Source organism: Chlorocebus sabaeus, chromosome 4 (genome assembly GCF_047675955.1).
Source record: "Chlorocebus sabaeus isolate Y175 chromosome 4, mChlSab1.0.hap1, whole genome shotgun sequence".
Lineage (NCBI taxonomy): Eukaryota > Metazoa > Chordata > Mammalia > Primates > Cercopithecidae > Chlorocebus > Chlorocebus sabaeus.
Genome location: NC_132907.1, coordinates 79,941,912 through 79,959,404, shown reverse-complemented (window position 1 = coordinate 79,959,404; position 17,493 = coordinate 79,941,912). Strand labels below are relative to the sequence as shown.

Sequence of the window (17,493 nt, the reverse complement as noted above, 5' to 3'; positions counted from 1 at the left end):
AGGGTCTTTACTGCCACTGTCACTACCAACAAATGACAGTACCAGTGGCGGGACCAACAGACACTTTCATCCTCGCTTATGAGTTCTCAGAAGGTGGAGCTTTGCCTGATGAGTTGTTATATGTTAAGGTATTTGTGTATAGACATTTTCCACTGCCCTCCACCGCCATGGGCAAGTATGTCCTTCGAAATCCCGTCACGATCTCTGGCGTGGAGATCTGTTAAACAGCTGCAGAGACACTGGAGGAAAGAAAGATTCCATGGAATATTGTTGCTCAGAGTACTCCATTCTCAGTTGAAGAATATAGTGGTGTCACAGGGATGCGTTTTGGAAACTTGGTGAGGGCTGGGAACTCATCTTGTCCTTTTGCATTTGGTGGTTTAAGTTGCAAAACAATGGCTTAAGATAGAAATTGGGTTTCTCCCTGTGTAAAAGAAATCCAAAGGCTGTCATTCCAGCGCTAGTGTGGTAGCTCTATTCGTAAGAGGATCTCTGGATCCTTCTGTCTTCCTGTGTTGCCTTTTTTAACAGGTAGGCTACTGTTTTTAAGATTGCCCCAGAGTCATCAATAACTGCTGAAGCTCCAGCCATCTCATTCAAGTTCTTGGCAGTATGGAGGAGGAAGGGACAAGGGGAATGAGCGTACCTGCCAGCTTAGCCCCTACACAGCTTTCCTGGAATCCCATTCAACATTTTTTACTCTTGTATATTGGCCACTCATATATGTAAGCAAGGCTGGGAAATGTGGCATTATAGCTGGAGTGTTGCTGTTTCTGACTATAGGGGTTTGGCTATTGGGAGGGGCAAGTGGATTTTGGGGAACAGCTGTCAGTTTCTGGCACAGTTCACCAAATCATATGTTCTGGTGTACATTTTCCAACAGTATTGCAAGGAGTAAAATGTGGAGGAAACATTTGTAAGGAATTCTTTTCAAGGTCAACACAATGTGAAATGTATGACTTGGAGCAGTAGCTCTCAGTTCTGAGAGATGCCGCACTCCAATTATGTCACACAAATTTTATGACACCTGCTTTATGATCCTGAAATAAAATGCATACATACTTTAATCTACCTTTGCGTATAATTTATATGTGTACATAAAAGTTACATGCTACAATATAAGTTGGAGACAAAAGAAAGGTGATTTATGATAAAATGTTTTTCAGTCTATAAATGCCTAAAGGCATCTATTGTAGGTGAAAAAATTAGATATTCAGATGCTGGTCATGTATATAAAACCATTGTGAATATAGCAACTATAACTGTAGCCTGGTCATGTGGCCTCTTGGTGATGCAAGGATTGAGAGTGGTTTTACTGTGGTCATGTGATATTTTGAAAGGGAAAACATCTCCTGTAAAGTTCCAAAGAAAACCAAACACTTTCTTTCTTTGATTAACATGGTTCTTGGATTTGTGGAAAGATCAGTGATGTTAACACTGAGCAAAAAGATAAAAACCGTGTTTTTGTGTGTTAAAAAGAGCGTTGCTTAGATGATCACAAAAAGCAGGACATTTCTTCACCATGTGCTAATATCCTGCTCATTTCAGAGTACCCTGCTTCTCTGAATCCACCACCCAAATCAATCCTGGTGCCTCCTCTCTTCAAAACCATTACATCAACAATGTCCGCACCAATTTCAGTGACTTCTGGGCACAAGTGAGAATCCTGCTTTAGAAGACTCTTTACATTTTCCATTTTTGTTTTAACTGACACTAATTCAGCAGTTAATGTGGTTAGTTTTTCCCTTGTTATCTTTGGTTATGTCAGCTGAGCTTATTTCCTCTTAAGTTTTGCTGTAAGGCTGTATTAAGTGAATTTTAAACCCTGGTAAGGAATAATCAACACTTCCAACGTCTCAGATTCAGGTATTGAAAAGTAAATGTGTTACAATCTGGCACAACTGCAGTTAGAAGAGGATTAAAGGAAGTGATTAGGAAATTCTGCAGGGTCATTTGCCACCAGGTTTTGGTTGTAAAGGCTCTCAGTTTTAGCTTTTCCCATTTACCTATTCCCTGTGTGCTCTTTTTTATTCTAAGGGCTTCTTCTAAAATGGGCTTATGTCTGTTAAAAGTGCCCCTAAACTTGGCTCCTCTTCTTTTTTTTGGAGATGGAATCTCACTCTGTCGCCCAGGCTGGAGTGCAGTGGCACGATCTCGGCTCACTGCAACTTTCACCTCCTGGGGTCAAGCCATTATCCTGCCTCAGCCTCATGAATAGCTGGGACTACAGGTGCCCACCATCACGCCCGGCTAATTTTTGTATTTTTAGTAGAGAAGGAGTTTCACCATGTTGGCCAGGATGGTCTCGATCACTTGACCTCATGATCTGCCTGCCTTGGCCTCCCAAAGTGCTGGGATTACAGGCATGAGCCACTGCACCCGGCCTGCTCCTCTTCTTACTAGAAACCCAAGGAGGTTTTTAGATTCAGAAGTATCTAAGCAGAAGGATCATGTGAAGAGGCCCTACTTAAGACACCTGCATCCCACACCTGGTTAGCTTATGCATCTCACACACACTTTGTGTTGTCTGATTGTCACTTTTTTTTTTTCCCAAGAACATCTGGCATAATTAATTACTCATAAGTCTTATGAGTCACATAAATAGGAAAAACACAATGCTTTCTTTCTAAATTGCACCCTCACCTTTTCTTATTTCTTTGATTAACCTGAATGCTTTCATTTAATTGTAGTTTGAGAGTAAATTGCCATAATATAGCACTGAAATCTGTTTTTTAAATGATGGCATTTTAATTAAAACTACTTTTTAAAGTTAATGAGTCAAATAGAATGGCATTTTACATTTTCTTTTGTGATGTTAAATTGCTCTCCAGCTATGTCAGAAAGTTTAAGTACATACTCTTTGCCTAGTGCTAGCAATCTAGTGCTAGTACTAGATTTTTTTTTTAACTGTGCTTTAAGGAAATTGTGCTTTAAGGAACAATTTTGTTCCATTGTGATGATCTGTTGTATTCTCTCTAACATGTCCCAAGATAAAATTATTACTTTTAAATTTTAATTTGCAGATATCCCAGGAATGCAGTTTCTGTTGGTTGATTTATGGCATTTAAGGCAAATAGTATGCCTATTCATTGAGTAGTATCTACTACAGTGTTTTGTTGTAATTCATGTTCTTTTATTTTCACCTAGTGTTTTGCATCATCTGGCTTTGTGATGTCATTGGATAACTGATGGATTGTTTAAAATTTTATCCTATATAAAACTGCCTCTGAGTAAAACCGTGGTGTGAATGTCTGGGTATGTTGTAATGTGTGTACATGTACGTGTGTGCCTATAGGTACACACACGTATCCAAGGACAGCATCTGTGGCACAGCCTAGGCCAAACCTCAGATCTTGAAGAATCACTCATGTATTTTGTGGGCAGGTGAGCCAAGATGGGAAGTCGCTCCTGGACAAGCTCCAGCGGCCCTTGACTCCTGGCAGCTCCGATTCCCTGACGGCGTCTGCCAACTACTCCAAGGCCGTGCACCATGTCCTGGATGTCATCCACGAGGTGCTGCACCACCAGCGGCAGCTTGAGAACATCTGGCAGCACCGCAAGGTCCGGCTCCATCAGAGGCTGCAGCTGTGTGTTTTCCAGCAGGACGTTCAACAGGTCAGTTTCGCCTCGTGCCCTTCTGCGTGGGAAATGGCTTTCATTGAGTAGAGTTTGGATACCTCATCATATTGGGAAGATGTGTGTCTAAGGAGTGATGACTAGAAGATAAGGAGAGGAGCTTTTTGGTTGACTGTAAGTGAAAACTGGGCTTAAGAACACGTGTTCAGGCTGATGTCAGCCGGTAGCTCCTGTGCGCTGAACCCAGGAGAGGATATGAGGCCTACACTGGGAATTGTCTTGAGTTTTCTTCTAGAAACAGATCATTCTCATTTGTATTTATTTGTGGCAATAATGCTGGTGTGCTCCCAGCAGTGTATTGTTACAATTTAGTTTACACTTGTGTGTTTTCCAACTACTTAAACAGTGAGGTGGTCATGCTTCACTTCCCACTTGGTAGATAGTGCAGTCCCTGGTGCACAGTAGGTGCATTATAATTAGTTATCTCGTTGATGAAAAGTAAACTTTTATGACTACTCATTTCTAAGCAGTTGACATCTCTTTTGTTTTAAAGAAACAAAAGTAAGAGTAAGTCCAGTTCCCCATTGATTTGCTTCCTTATGACAGAATAAGAGTTTTAAGGATTAAAGCTATGGGAGTAAAATATGACATAGCTTTAGGGATAAATAAGATAATAGCCGTGTCCTTGCCCCCAAATAGAGGGAAAGACAAGGGAATGAATGAGGTGTCACTTCTGGGGAGGAGGAATCCTGGAGAATGCAGGGCAGTCCATGGCCTCAGGAAGTTGGCTGGGAGCTGCCGTGATAAGCCTGCAGAGAGCCACTCTCACTGTCTCAGGTTTCCATCTCCTGAGTGGCACGTGAAGGTGAGTGAGTTTTCTGCTGAATGGGCTGGGAGTTTGGAGAGTCGCCCTGTGTTCCGATGAGAATGAGATTCTCTGTATGTCATTCACCATCATTGTCATCATTCTTCACTTCACGTGAGTCTGGTAAGTTCAAAAGACACAGAATGGGCCAGGCGTGGTGGCTCACGCTGGTAATCCCAGCACTTTGGGAGGCCAAGATGGGCAGATCACTTGACACCAGGAGTTTGAGACCAACCTGGCGAAACCCTGTCTGTATTAAAAATACAAAAATTAGGCCAGGTGAGGTAGCTCATGCCTGTAATCCCAGCACTTTGGGAGGCTGAGGGTAGTGGATCACCTGAGGTCAGGAGTTTGAGACCAGCCTGCGCAACATTGTGAAACCCCATCTCTACTAAAAATACAAAAATTAGCCTGGTCTGGTGGCACGTGACTATAATCCCAGCTATTTGGAAGGCTGGGGCAGGAGAATCGCTTGAACCTGGGAGGCGGAGGTTGCAGTGAGCCAAGATCACACCACTGCACTCCAGCCTAGGTGACAGAGTGAGACTCCATCTCAAAAAAAAAAAAAAAACCTGGCATGCTGGCACATGCTTGTAATCCCAGTTACTCAGGAGACTGAGGCAGGAGAATCACTTGAACCTGGGAGGCGGAGGTTGCAGTGAGCCAAGGTCACGCCACCGCACTTAAGCCTGGGCGACAGAGCAAGACTCCATCCCAAAAAAAAAAAAAAAAAAAAAAAAACTCTGAATGGCCCAGTAATTTTAAATTTTCATACACCGTGCTTTGGTTCTAATTTTATTTTTTGAGTTCTCCAAAGGTGACATATACAAAATGCTTCAGGAATGATCATTTTGTTATTATTTATGCTTCTTAACAATGTTGCTTTAGTCCAAGAAGATAACTGCCGGAGAAAGAATACAGTGCAGGAAAGAAGAGGAGGGAGCCAGTGGTGAAGAGGGATTGAGAGGACAGACATTGTGGGAATGAAATCATGAATAATCGTGTTTTTGAATTGTCCAAAAACTTCTACAAACCATGAAATGTTGGCAGTTTAAATGTAGCTGTTGAAAGCTTCTCCACATTCCTTATATCCCTTGGGTCAAGCATAATTCCCCATCCATGGACTGATGCACTTCCCAAGAGGGGGCCTCATTAACTCACCCAAGGGAGCAGCAGCGAGGACACCCCCCCTTTCCCCCCATACCCCATTTCTCATGGCTGTTTTTTCTCTAAACTCATGCTTAGGTTAGAAAAGAGCACAAGGTAAGGAAGCCCTTGGGAATAGGCTGAATCTGGCCATCTAATTTGCTGCCAAATACTTAATGTGCTTGAGTTTGAAAACAGCAAACGTGTAGAAAGGTAATTATGATAATTATGAGGCCAGTTCTTTAAGCTAGCTTTTTTCCCCCTCTCAAACAGCATGTTGGCTTGGATGTCAGCAGGAGAAAGTGTTTTTTTGCAATACACATATTGCATATATGGTCCTGTTAGCATTCCATAGAAAATAGATACTGTTCATGAAGGTAATTATTTTTGTTGATGAATGATCTGGAATGGTTTGGACTTGTTATGTGAACAAGAAATTGCTCTGTAGGCTTTGACTTGTGAGGTAAAGAGTGAGGCTGATAAGATTAATCAGAGCAAATACTGTGACAATAGGATGTCAAAACCAAAACCGTGTTTCTGAAACTCAAGGAATTAATGACACATAGGGAAGTTTTTGCCATATTAAGTATAGAGTAGGAGAGGCAAGTCAAGAATAAATGAAAGAAAAATACTAGTACTTTAGAAGGACGTTACCAGCAGAAGATAAATTTGTAAAGACAGTAGTAACTGAAATCCGTAAGAACATAGTAAACCTATTAGAGACACCACAGTGGTTTTCATTTGATTGCTTTGGGTGATGCAAAAGCACCTGTAAATACATTGAGAAAAAGGAAGAGCAAATTACTGAACAATAGGCGAGGCATGGAATGATGACAGTTTTATGAACGCCACCCCAGAAGAGTAAATGCTTGTCTGTTGAAAAATATTTGAAGGAACAAATATGTCTGTTAGTGGGCCCTCAGGAACCAAATGGAGGAGGATGACAGAGGGAGTTTGGTTTGTAAAACATGGTTAATTTTGGTTTCGTGGTTAATTTTTTCCCCTCTTAATAAGCAGAGGCCAATTCATAACTTCCGTGTAGAAGGCATTTCGGATGGTAGTCAGGTGTGGCAGGAGAGATGGTTGAAGCTGCTGCGTGTAGCACACTTACCGTGCTTCCAGTTTAGAGCTGGGCGGGGAGTTGGGAAGACCTGCTGAGGACTTTCCCAGACGCACATGCTGGCTGCCTTTGCCATTGTTCACTTAAAAAGAAAATGGAAATTCTTTATCACATTTCCTAATGATCAAATAATATGCATCTCTTCATTGCCTTATGTTTAGTAGCAGAGTAACTCTCAGCAAAGGTTTGGTTGAATGAATGAATGAATAGCTGTGTTACTGCCACACACTGTTTTCTAGTTTAGAGTATGCTTTAGTTTTCTCTAAGAAGGTAACTTATTTTTGCTTTGCCTGTTCAGATGGGTAGAAGTAGTCCAAAGGGGATGCCATCAGACTTGTTTTTCTGCCTCACCCGTTTGGCTGGCCTGGCTCTACTTGGATTGTTGAGATTTAGTTACTCCAGCGTGTCAGGAGCAGTGAGTGACCCCATAGGTTTGCTTTCCTGAAGCCAGATGAGTTCCCTAGAGGAAGCCCCTCAGCAGGAATGCCTTCTGCAAAGCCCCCATTTCCCCCATAGCTCTTCATGTGTGAGCGCCACCCCCTTGCAAGTGTCTCTTGGCAGGACCCTCCAGGGCCATGTTGGACCATTTTTAAAATAATATTCTTAAACAACTGATCAGGCAAACCTAGTCCACTCTAAATTCTTCTTGTCCAGACTTTATTCTTTTTTTCTCTTTCTAAAACACCTTAATTGAATGTGTGATGCTCTGAAAGTTTCAGGGATAAATATGTTGACAGGGTCCAAGTTCCTTTTCTCAAGGAATTTATAATCTGATAAGAGTAGATTGTTTTTAGCAGATGGTTTTGTAGTCTAATAAATTTGACTGTGCCAGGCTCATCTGCAACACTCATGTCTTTGGTTATTGTGGAGTATAATTTGCTAAGGTGTAAATTTGAATCCTGCCTGTCAAGGTGCTATCAGGAGTGAGGGGTAAATAAAACTTGCGACCTCTTCTGTGGTGTGTGATTGCCTTACAGCATATACATTTTGGTGGGGCATATCTACATTTCAGTGATTTGTGCAAATTTGGGTGTTCCTTAGAGCTTTTTCTGAATTCTCAAATGTCAAGTGTCTAATGCATAAGGAAAAATGAAAGGTCCTACAGTAGAGGGGCAAGTAGCAGCTATCATATTGAGGGCTACGAGGTACATCTTCGTGGAACAGGTGGAGCTTGAGCAGCTGTTGAAGGATGAGGAGAAGGTTGGTAGATTGAGGAGTGGGCAATGGGAATTCCAGCGAGAGTAGGACAGAAGAGGCAGGATCCATCCAAGGAGCAGCAGGTGCCTAATGTGGATGGGGAGGTATGAGGTGGTGCTGGTGCCAGCAAGGTGACATGGAGCCAGGCACAGAAAACATGGCCCCCACGACGAGGGTTTTGGGCCCCTGTTGAAGGAGCTCATGCTTACCTGCACCAAATGTCGTGCATGGTGCCAGGACTGTGTGTGACGTCTGAACAGCAGCACCAAGCTCATCTTGGTGCTTTGTGGGTGCTCACAGCCGTGTATGTGTCTTTTCTGTCTCCATGCTCACAGCTGGCCTATTGAACTTTACCCATTTCACCTCATTGAGTTCAAAGCCCAAAGGACCTCCTATTCTGTACCTTTTAACTTGATGCTGTAGACAGTGGAGGGTGGATAGCGGGAGTGAACCTAAAGACCAGGAACCTGGTTAGGTTCCCATGTGGATGCCTGATATGGTTTGGCTGTGACGCCACTCAAATCTCATCTTGAATCGTAGCTCCCATAATTCCCACGTGTCATGGGAGGGACCCAGTGGGAGGTAATTGAATGATGGGGGCAGGTCTTTCCCATACTGTTCTTGTGATAGTGAATAAATCTTGCAAAATCTGGTGGTTTTATAAAGGGGAGTTACCCTACACAAACTCTCTTGCCTGCTGCCATATAAGACGTGCCTTTGCTTCTCCTTTGCCTTCTGCCATGATTGTGAGGCTTCCCTAGCCATGCTGAACCATGACTCCATTAAACATCTTTCCTTTGTAAATTACCTAGTCTCGGGTATGTCTTTATTAGCAGCATAAAAACAGACTAATACAACGCCCCTGCAGGTCATGGGCGAGTAAGTCTTGGAGAGTAAGAATGTGAGGACCACAGAGACAGCCATCAGTGTTTCATTCACTGGTGTTTCCCAAGTGTCTGGGAGAGCAGATGTCAGTATTTGTTGAATGACTGAATGAGTAGTTGAAGGAATTTAAGAAATTCCCCAATTTTGCTAATTAAAGATTATTTGGTGTTAAAAGTTGCTTCATTTATTCTAAAATGGGGGAGGGTTGGTCTTATATCTGGGAGATCTGCCTGAAGGAATGGAATCTTTGATATTGGGGAACTGGGGGTGTCCAAGGAAGGAAGTGATCATTTCAGTGCATAGGAATTTTGAAAGTGTGAGATCTCTCATGAGGATTTTGGTCATTTGAATGCAAAATGAGGGTCTTTTATGCTGAATTCCAGCTGGAGGAGGGAAGTTGACATATGTCTAAGAGGCAAAGCAACACATCCCAGGTCTATAGAGAAGTCATTTCACAGATTTGCCTCGGGTCCCAGCCTATTCCTTCAGCCTGCAAAAGCCAGCTCTGCAGGAAGCCTGACTCACAAGCTCTAGGTTTAGCATCGCCTACACTAGACCTAGCTTTTAAGTGAAGTTTGAGTTCCTGAACTCCCTTGTCATCTGCTCGTTGAGTCAGGAGGGAGTTTTCTGATTGCACTCGTCAGAATCATATAGCCCTAGCTGTTTAACACTTGCTTCTGTTTACACTCCCACACTCGCAGTTTCGATTGTGTCTCTTGATTAGAATGGCTACAGGATTGCCATCTTCTCTGAGTTCTCTGTTAGAATTAGAGAGTGCTGAGTAGAGGCACAGACTTGGTTTTGGATTGGGAACCACTGGGCGCAGGTAGAGGCCGCCTGCTGATCTTCCTGGTGGGTCTGGAGCCAGCTCCTAATTACCTTCTGCAGTAGTGAGCACAGAGTAGAGGGAACCAGAATCCAGCCACCACTGGAACCCCAGCCGGGAAGGAGCTGCAGATTTAACAGTGAGAGGACAAGGGCTGGGGAAAGGGCTGGCTCCCTCCCACACACCCCTCACCCAAAACATCTTCACTATCAGTCCATGGTGAATGCTAGACCTCAAAAGTTCCCACTCTTCCCCTGGTCCCCAAAGCCCACAGATGTGTGTTGAATTCTGTGTCTGTTTCATTTCACTTTTAAAAGTTGTCACGCACACAATAGAATTTGGAGCTGGAGCCCCCTCATTTTCCAGGTAATAAAAGCAAGCCTTGGAAAAGTAGAGTGGCTTGGCAGAAGCGCTGAGAACCTCTTGGTGTTTTTACTGTGTCACCGCTCCGTGTCTGAGGAGGATGCTTACCTTGTGGAGCTAAGCAAAAAGTAAAATCAACATGATACTGAAGAAAGAATCTTCAAGTGGTGGTGTTAGTCACAGGGAAGGGGCTTTCCTAGAAGCTGCAATTGCCCATGACTATGAAGCAAAACAGCCACTTAAGAAGAGAGAGAGAGATAGACGTTTAGTCCTTTAGGAGGGAATGAATGGAAAGGGAAAAGGTGAGGAGGGAAAAGGAGCTCCAGTGACCACTTCCAGCCCCACTCAGCTGCCTCAGGCTCCCTTTCCCCTCCGCATGGCAGTTAGACAGCTGGGGGTAAATGATGCGGTCTGGGGTCTTCCTGAGCTTGGCCTCCATGGGAAAGGGAAAAATAAGACCAGTGATTTCATGAGTAAAATACGCCAGAGCACTAGAAAAGAAAGTGTGAGCTAGACTAACACAGGATGAGTATATGAATTCCAGTAATTTAAACTCAGTTCTTTTGTGATTTTTTACTTTGTAAGTACATTTCATTAATAGCATAATATTGACTATCCTTACAGCACTTGCAAACACCAGCCTTTAATAAAAATTAACATTATCTACATGAAAGTCTTCTTTTATGGCCACCTACTTATGTTTAACCGATCTGAAATGATGTTGCTTAGTCAATGAGTCATCTTTTGTTGTATGTCACTGAAATACCATTGATTTGATAGTCAAGAAAGCTCAAAATGCAATGTGTTCATTTCTCTATCAGTTTCCCCAGCGATGTAAATAAAAGACAGTGATTGAGCTGTAAGTAACTAAAATAAATGGAAACAGGTTGGTAATTTTGGTTTTATAGAGAATGTGGGCTGGCAGGGAGTAAATCTATATTTTGCAACTGGAAAAGAATCTTGACTTTGTATAAAAAAGAACAAATTCAGAGTATTTTAGATTTACCTTTGCTTTTCATTTGTTTTATGTATTATTTAAATCGATTGTAGAATCAGAGGAGCTTATTTTCATTTTTGCTTGCGTAAGCTGTGACTTAGAAGGGGTTCTCATTAATTTGACTTAAAACACACTAATTCATTATGTATTGTCTCTTGGCTGGACTGGGTAGATAAAGGCCTGTAATTTGATTATCTTTGTATGTTTTAAATGGAAAGATTTCACAAGCGTGTCTTTAAAATGTTACTTAGACCAGGTATATTGACTCAGGATCACTTGGTAATCTGAGTAATCTACCCACAGTGGCTGCAGTTGACAGATGATTGTCCGTTTTCTCTCTGTGCATTTTGGATCCAGAATTATCTGTAAAAACAGACTAGCTTATGTTCTTCGTTGCTTTATGTCAGATGTATTATGTAGTTTTTCAAGTAGCAATTTTAGAGATAGAACTCTAGTTGTAGAAATATTTTAAAGGTTTTCAGACAGTATTTACAAACTGAAGTGGAATGTAGTGAGCTTGGAGTTGAGAAGACCTACATTTGAATATCTTTCCTTGGGCAGGTTACTTACCCGAGCCTCAGTTTCTTACTTAATAGAAATAATGATAAAAGTCTGCTCTCTTTTTATTTGTAACCGTTATTTGTGATTGAGAATTCAGAATTTCTCAAATATTAGAAAAGTAACACAGTGTATAATACTAACACTTCTAGTGGCATCTGGACAGCCCCCCATAATCAAATGCGTGGCTATTTCTATAGCTGAATCTTCAAGGACTTGCACTTATTAAGGACTCAGTAAAGACTATAAGTACCCTCAGGTTAGGTTTTATTGACAGATGAATTTTTAGAACCAAGTTTTGAAAAAATACTTGGAATTTCAGAGCTTTCTGTGGTTGAGATCATGGACCTGTATTGCCCTCCCAAGCAGAGTATGGAACAGTCATTCAATAAATGGAGCTGATGGCAATGACACGATGCATGACGATGACAGAAAACTATTCTAGGAAGTATTTGCAATAAACATCTCTGCATTTTAAAGGAAAAATATCATTTACGTTGGTTTTCACATTGTATGTTGTTGTGAGGTAGGCTTTGAAGCACTCTCCTATTTGATGAGGGTTTAGTATGTGTTTCTCAGTCTGTGTTGCTATAAAGGAATACCTGAGGCTGGGTCATTTCTAAAGAAAACAGGTTTATTTGGCTCACGGTTCTGCAGGCTGTACAAGAAGCATGGCACCAGCATGTGCTTCCGGGGAGGCCTCAGGCTGCTTCCACTCAGCGTGGAACGCACAGGGGAGCCGGAGCTGCATGTGCAGAACACATGGAGAGAGAGAAGCAAGAGAAAGAGGAGGGAGGTGCTGGGCTCTTTTCAACAATGAGCTCTTGCAGGAACTAAGAGTTAGAACTCACTCCCTCCCTTGAGGTGGCACCAGGCCACTGATGAGGGATCTGCCCCCGTGACTGGAACACCTCCCACTAGGCCCCACTTCTGACACTGGATATCATATTGCAATGTGGGACTTGGTGGGGCCAAACAAACCATAGCAGAGAGAAAGAGAGAGAGAAATTTTTAAACAAATTTTTAAATAGTAATTACTTAGAAATGGGAATCCATAAATACTCTACAAGTCCACAAATACTGAGTATTAGATAGTAGGGACCTACTACAGAAAATAATTTTACAGATAGGTGATACAGGATGGCCAGAACTCTGCAGTGGGACTCAGGGGAAGCATGGCCTGTGGCCGGTTCCTGTTGCATCTAATCAAGGATTGGTAACTATTTGCAGATTTACCCTATCTCGGTTTTGCTGAGCGTTGTGACAGCGTCATTTCCTGAGAGGTTACTTACCCAATAGCCTGAACCATTCTGCAACAAAAGTGGAGGAACTCTTTCCTTTCTCATCTCACCTGTATGTCAGGGCAAAGGCAGTGTAGACAGGAGGATGAGCCCTGAGGCAGGCATCCTGGCTTCTAGTGACACTCGGGCTTTCCCATAAAGTCACGGAGGGCCCTGCCTGTGTCTTCGTCTGTAAGAGGATAGGGGTCGTCCCACCCCTGGCTCACTGTGAGGATGGATGGCTCACCACACGCACAGCCTTAGGTCAGGGGCTGCTTCCACGCAGGTGCTCAGATGGCCAGATGATTGCCAGTCAGATGATCATAATCATACCACCATCACGTTCAGTCTTGCAGTTAGGGCATTGCTTTCCTTTTCATTACAAACAGGGAGTTAAGCTAAACATTCTGAACAGCTTTCCACCTTCTGACGTTCGACTTAGGTGCTGAGCGATGGTAGCTGTTTCAAGTGTGGGTGGTCCACTTTGGAACAGCCATGACCTTGGGACTGTCATTTTGTCCATTAGAGGGCACTGGTGTACTGAGGAATGAGCCCACACCACACCCTCTAAACAGAGAGGAAGGTGGTGGTGGTCTCCAGCTTTGCTCTTCTGCTTCTGTGCAGAGTAGCCATGGGAAGGGATCAGCTTTTGTCTTTCTCATGTGGAAGGGAAGCAGCAAGCCCCAGGCCAACCTTATCATCAATGGAGTTGAGGCCACAGAGTAAATAGATGACAGCACTGTCTGGGAAGGGGACGGAGGTACAGCTGGCCGGACTGGATAGATAAAGGCCTGTAATTTGCCTATCTTTGTATGTTTTAAATAGAAAGATTTCACAAGCGTGTCTTTAAAATGTTACTTAGACCAGGTATATTGACTCAGGATCACTTGGTAATCTGAGTAATCCACCCATACTTAGAATCAACAGCCTCATGGGGAGTTTGGTTTTGAATATTAGCTGGGTTTCATAGCTGTCTGCAATTGTTTTAATAAAGTGGAAATTATTATTGGAATTTATACATATTCCTTTCAGTTATTTTCATGTTTATTGGAAATACAGTTTCACCTAGTATTTATATTTCTGTCCGAAGGAATCACTGATAAAAGAAAAATGCTGATTATAATCCTAAGTGGTTGGTTTATAGCAGCTTTTATTTCCAACTTAAAACTTCCTAAAATACTTGGAAACAGATTTCTTTCGTTTTTTAAATTTTTTTGTTGTTGTCGTTGAGACGGAGTTTCGCTCTTGTTGCCCAGGCTGGAGTGCAATGGCACGATCTCGGCTCACCGCAACCTCTGCCTCTCAGGTTCAAGCGATTCTCCTGCCTCAGCCTCCCAAGTAGCTGGGATTACAGGTGCACACCACCACACCCAGCTAATGTTGTATTTTTAGTAGAGACAGGGTTTCACCATGTTGGCCAGTCTGGTCTCAAAACTCCTGACCTCAGGTGATCCGCCCACCTTGGCCTCCCAAAGTGCTGGGATTACAGGTGTGAGCCACTGTGCCTGGCCAGAAACAAATTTCTATTAATTTTAAAATACAGTATTTTGCTTCCTCTAGCCCTTTCTACCAAATAATGTTTATCTTTTATTTTTTGAAATTGAGCCCTTATTTCAAGTCCCTATGGACTTTCCAGTAATCATCAGGTTTGCTGCTTACTGGTGACTTAATTTTTCTCTTTACATAAGTTGAGTAATATACAGAATATACTATATAGTTTTTAAAAGTCTCCTTAGGCCGGGCGCGGTGGCTCAAGCCTGTAATCCCAGCACTTTGGGAGGCCGAGACGGGTGGATCACGAGGTCAGGAGATCGAGACCATCCTGGCTAACACGGTGAAACCCCGTCTCTACTAAAAATACAAAAAACTAGCCGGGCGAGGTGGCGGGCGCCTGTAGTCCCAGCTACTCGGGAGGCTGAGGCAGGAGAATGGCGTAAACCCGGGAGGCGGAGCTTGCAGTGAGCTGAGATCCGGCCACTGCAGTCCAGCCCGGGATACAGAGCAAGACTCCGTCTCAAAAAAAAAAAAAAAAAAAAAAAAAAAAGTCTCCTTAGCCCTCCTGTAGATCTTACAGGCAGGTGAACTGTAACAGAGGTGTCACTTCTGTACCTCTACATTCTTTTCAAGCTAGAAATATTTGATACTTCTCTTGTGCATGGTTTGGCCTCATGCCCAGAAGCACATTCCATTAAATGTATCCATTCCCAAGGCTGAGAGGTCCAGAAGTCGTCCTTGAGACGTTTCTTTAGCAGTGGAATGGACCTGTGTTTTATAATATAATAGACTGTGGGACGAACAACTCAGCAGCTCTTTGTCTGCCTCCAAATCAGGTGGCGAGTGTAGCAATGCCTTATAGGACCCTTTTTTTAATCCCAAGAAAAAAAAAATGTACTAAGTACATGAGTTAAAATGATATACTCAATACACTAGTTAAAGTAATGCGCTCAATCCACGAGTTAAAGTGTGCCCTGGTACACTAGTTAAAACAATGCGCTCAATACACGAGTTAAAGTAATGTGCACTCAATATGTTAAAACAATGCGCTAGTTAAAACAATGCGCTAGTTAAAACAATGCGCTAATTAAAACAATGAGCTCAATATGCTGATTAAAACAATGTGCTCAATACACTAGTTAAAACAATGCACTCAATACTCTAGTTAAAACAATGTGCTCAATACACTAGTTAATGCGCTCAATACACAAGTTAAAACAATGAACTGAATACACGTAATGCACACTCAATGTGCTAGTTAAAACAATGCACCCATTGTGCTAGTTAAAACAATGTGTGCAATACACTAGTTAATGCGCTCAATACACAGGTTAAAACAATGAGCTGAATACACGAGTTAAAGTGATGCACCCTCAATGCGCTAGTTAAAACAATGCACCCATTGTGCTAGTTAAAACAGTGTGCTCAATACACTAGTTAATGCGCTCAATACATGAGGTAAAACAAGGAGCTGAATACACAAGTTAAAACAATGCACTCAATACTCTAGTTAAAATAATGTGCTAAATACATTAGTTAAAATGGAATATGTGCAGCCTGTGCCATCAGGAGCTTGAAATGAGATGGAAGCTTGCCATGAGTTCTGGTTATAGGCAGGGATGCCGTTTGCCACACTGACATTAAGATGTCTGACATAGAGGTCATCGAATGCTCACCGCTACCCGTCATTATCACCACTGGGCAGGTAAGGAACCTGAAGCTGAGAAGGAATAAGGAGCTTGCCCAAGAGCACACAGCTAAATTCTGTGTCTCTGTACAGGGGGGCTGGAAATGAGACCAGACTCTGCCTCCACCCCCACCCCACACCTCCCACACTTCTGATCTCAGTGCCTGCCAGTTCTACAAGGGTCTGTACAGAGGACTTCGAGAGGTTTGTTAAGGTCTGCAATTTACCTGTAATACTAACTTTGCTAGACCTTGAGCAGAAAGGACCCTCTGCCAGGCCCTTAGGTGTGAAGGTCAGTGGTTTGGAGCAATGAAGAACATGTCAGGCCTTGATCCTCACCAGCTGCTGCTTTTTTCCCCTCTATATCTATGAACATGGCTAATCTCTCCACAGTACAGTTGATCAAGGGCAAGGAACCACAAGCTAAGCCCCCTTTATTTTGCCATTAGCAGAACCTTGGCTGGTTGGCTTCCCAGATTGCCGTCTAGACCACTGTCTTTGCTGCATGTGCCCATTTGTTCTTTAGTCCGAGGTGATTTCAATCTGCATCGTCTGAATGTTTGTGTCCCCCCAAATTTATGCTGAAATATACTCCAGAAGAGTTGGGGCTTCCGGGAAGGAATTAGGCCATGAGGGCCTCACCCTTGTGAACAGCGTTAGTGCCCTTATGAAAGAAGCCTGAGAGAGCTCGTTTGCCCCTTCCTCCATGTGAGAACACACAGAAGGTGCCTTCAGTGAGGAACAAGCCCTCACCAGTCTCTGAGTCTCCTGGCTCCTTGATTGTGGACTTCATAGTCTCCAGACTATGAAGCCCTACATTTCTGTTGTTTATAAATTACTCAGTCTAAGGTATTTTGTTAGAGCAGACTGAATGGACAAAGACAGCACCAGAGTTACAGCATGCAAAGTATGAGTGAGCCTTCAGTACCATTGCTGTGTATTAACAAATATGTTTCAGTATTTAAAATCTGTTAAAGTTTTTAGTTTTTAGCTAAAGATATCACTGACTTAGTTTTTTGCCAGTTATCTCCTCTCCATCAAAGAGGACAAAGTGGGCATTTGATGTAGCGTAAATACAGTTGTTCCTCAGTGTCTGTATGACCGCCCACAGATACCAAAATCTATGCATCCCTAAGTCCTGCATTTGGCCCTCTGTATGTGTGGGCTTCACATTCTGCAAATACTGTAGTTTCAGTCCACATTTGGTTGTAGATGCAGAACCCTTCTGTACGGAAAGCCGACTGTACTTATTTTTTAAAACCACATAAAAGTGGACCTGTGTATTTCAAACCTGTATTGTTCACGGCTCAATTCTTGATTTGTTAGATATTGTCAGCGTTTTGTGATTTAAGTATGAGACCCAATGAACTACTCAGTTCCAACTACGAACTTTAAAACACCAGATTGTACTGCTTTGCTTTTACTTTTTCTTTAGTGTGGTGGATTTCACCTAGCAAGAACTTTCAAGTAATTAAATTCATGAAATGCTTAGCTTTTGC

The 17,493-nt window shown here is 42.7% G+C and overlaps 1 protein-coding gene across 4 annotated transcripts in view; it reads left to right on the top strand.

Moving 5' to 3' along the window:
- Nucleotides 1–17,493, top strand: part of TRIO (trio Rho guanine nucleotide exchange factor) — a 369,149-nt gene that overhangs the window by 173,158 nt on the left and 178,498 nt on the right. For all 4 annotated transcript variants that reach the window (XR_012092813.1, XM_073014830.1, XM_007961240.3 and 1 more), the window contains exon 9: nt 3,385–3,615. Coding sequence is in view for 3 of the 4 variants with exons in the window: in XM_073014830.1 (XP_072870931.1) it covers nt 3,385–3,615 (231 nt within the window). In the remaining variant the exon portion in view is untranslated. The remainder of the gene's footprint in view (nt 1–3,384; nt 3,616–17,493) is intronic.